This window comes from Macrobrachium nipponense, chromosome 24 (genome assembly GCF_015104395.2).
Source record: "Macrobrachium nipponense isolate FS-2020 chromosome 24, ASM1510439v2, whole genome shotgun sequence".
NCBI lineage: Eukaryota > Metazoa > Arthropoda > Malacostraca > Decapoda > Palaemonidae > Macrobrachium > Macrobrachium nipponense.
In genome coordinates, this window is record NC_061091.1 from 45,897,708 (window position 1) to 45,905,207 (window position 7,500).

Genomic DNA, 7,500 nt, shown 5'->3' on the forward strand with positions numbered 1-7,500 from the left:
ATATATATATATATATATATGATGAGCTCGAACCACTGAAAACGAGAATTCACGAAGCATAGTGGTTCGAGTCCATGAAACGACGAACTTCTTATCAGCTAAAAAAAATTCCCCTGCGGCTTACATATATAGAGAATTGGATATTAAACGACAATTGTAGCTTAATGCTTGTATATCAATCACGGCGATGTGATGAAAATTCATTCATACATACATATATACGTATACATATACATACAGGTATATATAACAATATACATACATATATATATATATATATATATATATATATATATATATATATATATATATACAAAAAAATTGAGGAGATAATATACTGGAGAATTATTAGAATTTCCGCCGTCATAAGTAAGTATTGGGATTCACCCTCGAAACGGCCTAAAGGTCCGGAGATCCTTCGTATCCTAAGAGTCTAGATTTCTAGTTTAGTACAAAGTCAAAAATAGTCTAACAGCACAAAGACAAGTATATCATTTCAAAAATCGGCAGGAGATGATAATATGACTACTTCGATCAGTGGGAGACGATCGTCGGCATTAGGTCCAAAGTATAGACTCCATATGGGTAGGCCGGAGGTTGTAGTCCCAACCAGTGCCACTTTTCGTGCAATGGCTCTCGAGGTTACCAAGAGCGACTATCAGTGTATTTCGAAATGCCAGGATGTTAAAACTGAACGATGTTCTGGAATTAAAATAATCGTGCACTGTATCAATCACATGTTTTCAGTGGTGAAACATTTCCATACGCAAAATGTTAGACATTTCAGCAAAAAGAATCTGACACTAGAGAGCAGGCGATAAAAACCTAAAAAAAAATGACGGTCAAGTGAACAACAAAACATTACTCTACATTATTACACTACATCTACTAAGTAAAAAAATAAAATTTATTTCCATTATGAATATCTTGATAATCACACTTCTGTATTTGCGCAATCGTCGTAAAACGTATTTCCTTCGACTTACTACTCGATTGCCAAAGGAAACCCGAGCAAAGATTTTCTCATTCAGCGCCGATCATCATGAGGACCATTAGATTTGATCCCGCAACTGAACGATTTCTTGACCGAGAATATAAAGGTAAATTGAAGGAAAATTAGAGGTTAAAGAATCAATTACAGTGAGTCACAAAATGACCATCATGAAAGGAAGAAAAATGACTGAGAAAATACCAGATAACCGATGTCAAACAAGGAGAAATGGAAATACAATAAATGACAATAGAAAAAAGTCCAAAAGTTTTGAGAAGCACGAAAGTAAGAAGGCAAGGAAGATGGACACATTGAATTTCCCAGGGTTTGAAGGGCTCCACAAATTCATAAGACACAAAAGGGCAAAATAAACTGACGCTCTCTTAATAATAAAGCACCAAATCGAGACACAGAAGATGGAAGTACTAGATTTCCAAATATTTTACCCGGCCCAAAAATAAGAGGACCCGGAGGAGGACGGGTCAAAGCCCCTCTCCAGTAATAAAGACCTTTTATATTCCCACATTCAGCAGCGGGAAGGAGAACCCACTATGGGCAATCACCCTCTTAGCATGGCTCAACTATAAAATTAGCGGCCATGCAACTTTATGGTGTCATAAATGGATACGAAATGGGCATCATAAGTAAAAGGAAAGGATTTTTCCACCTTTTTATTTTACGCTTGCAAGATCGCACGCTGACTTGAACATACAAGTGACTGGGGGGAAAGCGACATGTACGTACTATACGCATCTGTTGAGCATCTGTTTTCATATGAACTGACAAGAAATGGCCTCCCTTTGGAGCCAAAAGGAGAGACAAATATTGGGTCATTTACCTTACGACAACGAAGTCGGGCGCTCACGTATTTTATGACGTGAAATTCATCAAGCTACTCCTCTAAAAAGAAAGCTACAGGGAAATTTCAATTACTTGTGAATTGACGCTCTTGCAAACGCGTAAAAAAGTCACCGAAGAAAGCGGATGCACATCTTTTAGAGAAGCAGGTATACAGACGAGGGGCGTTATTGTCATGACCTCGGTGATGAGATACGCCCCACCTCTTGAAAAGACCTAGAAGTCGTTCATAAAGCGCTAAAGAAGAAGAAGAATAAGACGCGGGATTCAGCTTAGTCATCGACAACTTTCAGAAGGGAAATGGGGGAGAAATTTCACGTATCTTTTTACTCATCCGAGATCGCTAGGCGCATACACCTATACGAGAGCCACTGACGATTAACAATATGCACTTCCACCATACACATTTCTTCCATTCCAACAAAATTTCACGCATACCATTATTTCGTAAATCACTGGAATTTCAATTACGGTCAAAATTAAGCTTTAAAACTATACAGTAAAATTTCACTGAAGTCTCTCTCTCTCTATATATATATATATATATATATATATATATATATATATATATGTGTGTGTGTGTGTGTGTGTATGTGTGTTTGTATGTGTGCGTGCGTGTATGTATGTATGTATATATACATACATACATATATATATATATATATATATATATATATATATATATATATACTTTATCTATATCTGGGAGTGGAAATTCATTTTTCAGTAAACTGGAACCGAAATTATCATCATCATCTGAGAATCTTTCAGTCACACCATTTATATTTTCCTAAAATCTTTAATGAACACATTTTTTTCTCAAGCGCTTAGGGTGAATTCCATTTTTCCCGAAGCGCATTAAACGCGTCACAATTTATTCTTCCCGAATATTTCTCTGCCTTCTCTTTCTTCATCACTGATTAGAATTCTTGCTCTCTGAATATTGAAAGCAAATTCCGATTTCATCCTAAATGCCCACTATGACAATCAGGTCTCTTTTTGCGTCTAATGGAGATTTGCAGCAAAAAAGATTCCATTTAAGTTTCTTCAAAAAATTGCCACTGAGAAAATCTTTCTTTCCTCCCAAATCAGTCAGCGAAGGCGATGAAGGAGCAGAAAGTCACTACCAACCATCTGTTGCTGCTCCACATTCTGCAGGGACAGATGGGCCCATCAGCGGGGACGGAACGGGAGGCACCGGAGGGGCGAGAGGTGTCATGCCCCCAATGGCAAGCCCTAAGGAAACTGTGCAACACCATAGGGAAGTGATCCTCCATCATTCCAGGACCTCCTACCAACCTGCAGAGGATGCTCTACAGCAACAATCTCATCCTCATCCGGACAATATCACCTCTGAGGATCCTTCGAGGGGAGAGACCGACGAGGATTCGAGGACGTACAGTACTCCGACAGGAGTGCCTAACGGTATGCAAGGGCACGCTATCAAAGGTTAGTCCTGACAAGACTAGACAAAAATTCCCATTCTCTAAACTGTCATAGTTTCTTATTATTCACTTCGACCGTTGTGGCTTCATTTTCATAAAGTTTTTTCTTAGAAAAATACAATTAAAAGTGCACGCACACATACATACATACATACACAATTACATACAAACAAACACACACATACGAACACACATACATAGGTATATCAAGGTGTTTTTCCTAACAGTTGGCAATTTCAAATAAGAATCAACAATGAATGCTTGCACATCAGCCACGTTATACACCTATGCAAAAGACTCATTAGCAGTGCGACAAACACACTACACTTACGGAGCCATTCACTTCTTCATCCTGGCATTAATTACTCTCTCGCTTACTGGATATTGAGGCCCAGTCTTTCAAATATCGTTTTCATCCCATCAATCACAAACTTCGCAGGCATTGCCCCTCCTTCCCCTCCCTAAAACTACCAAATCACATATAATTTTCCCAGCCCAGCATCCTCTATGCTCTCCAAATAACACATTTGTGTATACAAACGACATTAAAAAACAAAACAAAGAAGTTTCAAATTAACTGGCAATATCTTCAGACAATATGGCATCAGTTAATAATTGATTGACTGTATATACTTTTCTTGTTGCAATATTGCTTAACTAAAGTGATTCGTCAGTTGTTTCTTATTATGATAATTTTCATTTGCCCTTTCTTCTTTCAGTGGAGGCCTCGATGCCTCAGTCATCCTGCGAGTTCCCGTCGATCGCCTCCCCGAGTGTCTCCCATTCCGTGCCTATGTCCCTCCCATACGCCTTCTCCCCAGGTCCCCACCAGTACCCGCCTATGTCCCCAGCAGTCGTGGCTTACCAGAGCCATCTGGCTCCCCACCAGGGTCACTACCAGGCGATGGGACACATGAGCCACGAGGTAGACCTCGACGTGGACAGAGCGGAGTTCGACCGGTATCTGAGCGGACCGGAGTGCCCTCCGGGCATGCCCTGGGGAGGAATGGTCCACCCAAGTCAGTGCCCCCAGAGGCTCGACTTTCGCCAGGATTCGCAAACCCAGTACCGGGAGGTGGTGGGACAGGGGTTCAGGGACGAGCACCAGTACCGCATGGATTACCGCGCGAACGCCCTGGCCTCCTACCGCCTCGACAGCAGCCAGTACCCGGGGGAGGACCACTACCGGTCTGAGAGGCAGCAGTATCTCGAGGATGAGTACCGGGACGAAAGGGCCATCTACTCGAGGCAACTGTACCAGACCGAGAGACAGGATTACCCTCTTGAGAGTGTGTACCGGGGGGAAGGAGGGGGAGGAGGGGTGGAGTACCCCCCGGGTGAGGAGTACCGGGGCACGTACGGTGGAACGCTACTGAGCGCACTGGCAGATGTCAGGCACATGAATTATGACACTTAAGAATGAGCTGAAATCATTCACTGTAAATACGAATATCTCATAGATTACCATTTGTGTCAGTAATAAAGATGAGCACAATGTGTATTTATACGGATGATAATTCTAGTTATTAAATGTTATTGTGGATGAAAGCGAGATGACAATCATCATGAAAATGTAGGTACATTGCTTCTCGATGAGCATATCGAGTTTATGAGGATAATCATTTTAGTCAGTTAGTGTACATAAGAATGAATGTTTATCAGTTAGAGCAGACACGCTAGAGCTTACCCAGTTAAATTATAGAGATTAGATGATGATCGCACATATTAGTATCACTTTCGCTTTACTATGAAACTCTTTGTTTTTGACCATTCAAGTATGTTTCCGCAAATGCACAGCAAAAGAGGAACTACCCATTCATGTCACAAAATCATCAGTTGCTTAGGACTCGTTCAATAATTCCTGACAAGAGCAGGACGATGTACAGTGTTGGCATGCGCGTGAAATAGCAGCAATTATTCCAATGATAACTAGTTACAATTAGCTCAAAAACTGACGACAAATCGACGAGTGATGAAGTCTCCAAAAGCTTACGAAAATGAAGTTGTGAAGAGTGGGGCAAAAGGCGCCACAAAAAACTGAGAAGACAGAAAGGGAAGGAAATGAAGACAACTGAATCTAAGGCTTCTGGAATCCCCAGTTGGACACGGTATCAGCTGTGGCGATGGAACACAATGAAAGGGCGACGAAAACAATAGAATGGCGGCGGAAGATAAGGAAAACGCGGAGAATATGACACAACATCCCCTCGTCTGTCACCAAACAGGAGTTGCAGAACAAGCCGGTGAAAGTGCTTGACGGAGGAAGATTGAGGAGGAATACAAGTGATATAATAAGATAGTATTCGAGAGTGGAACACTTGTTCAAATAATGAATTTCATTCATAACCATAGAATACAGAAACTAGTAATTTTCATATGATAGCAAAGTTACATTTCTTTAGAAAGTCGAGTTGGAATAAGATCGACACAATGAAGTCATATTTTAGAATGGAATGCTGAGTACCATAACAAAGCTCTCATCATAAATTTATGGTGATTTACTCGTGGGTGAAAGTACATTTCAGGAAAAGGTTAAGTCTAAAATGAAAAGCCAGCGAAAGTAAGAAAGCTTGATAATAAACACATAAATTACTGACACTTCAAAAAACTACGAGAAGTACTTCAAGCAATAATGACTATATAATGATGGAGTGTGAATGAAAATGCAGAGTAGAGATGAATGCTACGAGAAATATTACAGCTTTACTAATACATCAAAATTTAATTGAATGTTTGCTTCAGTGGAATACCAAGTAATGAGTCATAACGTGCACTGCACAGCTGCGATGAAAATTGACGATGATAATACAGACTCTTGGAGTAAACCTATAAATTGTAATTTCAATATCGGAGTAATGTAGTTCATTTCAATGCAATGTTGAACACGTGAAGAAAAACCAAGGCTAGAAACAGTGATAAAAATTGCAGATGAATTACAATGAACCTTAAATATAATGAATCTTCATTTTACAGAATTTGAATGTCCAGAATCGACGTACACTTTACAGCAATGATTAAAACCTCCAAAAACATTTTTGGCAGAAAACGACGATGACGACGACCGACGTAGCTACACCAAATGCTTATGAAATAAAAACCCAACATTTTGTGTCACTCGACAACTCTGAAAATAAGAGTGAATTTTCAAAAGAGAGAAAAGCAAAAAAAAAACTCACAAAATTTTTCAATCTATGCCATATTTGACCGCCTTCTCATACTCGATAGTTAATCGAGAAAATAAGTATATAAATAAATTTGTTAATGCTCAGATGGATACGCCTTGTTTACGAAGGATCTCGAAATTTTAAGATTACAACCAATATCTGACGTTCTCACATACCGCAGTCTATTTTCACACTTACTAGACGCTCAGCTTCGTTAGAGCTTTACCTGACAGAAACAAAAGAGAGAGAGAGAGAGAGAGAGAGAGAGAGAGAGAGAGAGAGAGAGAGAGAGAGAGAGAGAGAGATTAATTATAGAAATCCTGTACAGAAAGGTAATTCAGAAAGAAAAATATGAATAAAAAAATGCATAGCTGCCAGTTTTCTTCATACTGCAAAAGAGAACCGAATAGTAATTTTGTTATCAAACAAAACGCAAATTAACGTGAATGATTAGTCGGGAAGACCGTAGCAAGATTTTGAAAACAATGGCATATGAAAAAGAATGATATATTAAAAGTAGAGAACTGATTTTTTTTTTCTTACAAAATCATGATTTGTACAACAATTAGTCAAAATGCAAGAACTGCTTAAAAGCAAACACTATCATTGTTTGTAAACATAAAGTCAGCAAATTAAAAGTTAAAAAAAAAAATCATGCAGCGTATAAGAAAGGTGCGACAAACATCAGTATACGTAAGATTAAAAACAAATATAAAACATGTTGGTCAACGATAAATGTTCAAAACTACACCATTACGTCGGCAAAGTATGATGTGAAGAGCAACTAATGCACGTTTACGCAAAATGCAAGTAATCAATGGAAATGACTAAGTAAAGAACCAAAATGAAAACATTATTCAGTATATCAAAGAAAAAATACATTTAAACAGGTTTTATTACCTTATTTCATCGGAAGCGAAAACTTTTCCGTTAAAAATAGCATTAGAATGTGAAGTTTGCCCAACAGCAAATTTATCAAATGTCTTATTTGTATGAAAATGTAAATCAAATGCAAGACCAACGGAATGAATAATATCAAATA

The 7,500-nt window shown here is 38.8% G+C and overlaps 1 protein-coding gene across 2 annotated transcripts in view; it reads left to right on the forward strand.

Moving 5' to 3' along the window:
• The window catches only part of LOC135205596 (transcription factor SOX-17-like), a 203,013-nt gene extending 196,250 nt beyond the window's left edge, over positions 1-6,763 (forward strand). For both annotated transcript variants that reach the window (XM_064236366.1, XM_064236365.1), the window contains 2 exons: positions 2,942-3,298; positions 4,014-6,763. In XM_064236366.1, coding sequence (XP_064092436.1) covers positions 2,942-3,298; positions 4,014-4,711 — 1,055 coding nt within the window. In that variant the 3' untranslated portion in view covers positions 4,712-6,763. The remainder of the gene's footprint in view (positions 1-2,941; positions 3,299-4,013) is intronic.
• Positions 6,764-7,500: the final 737 nt, after the last annotated feature.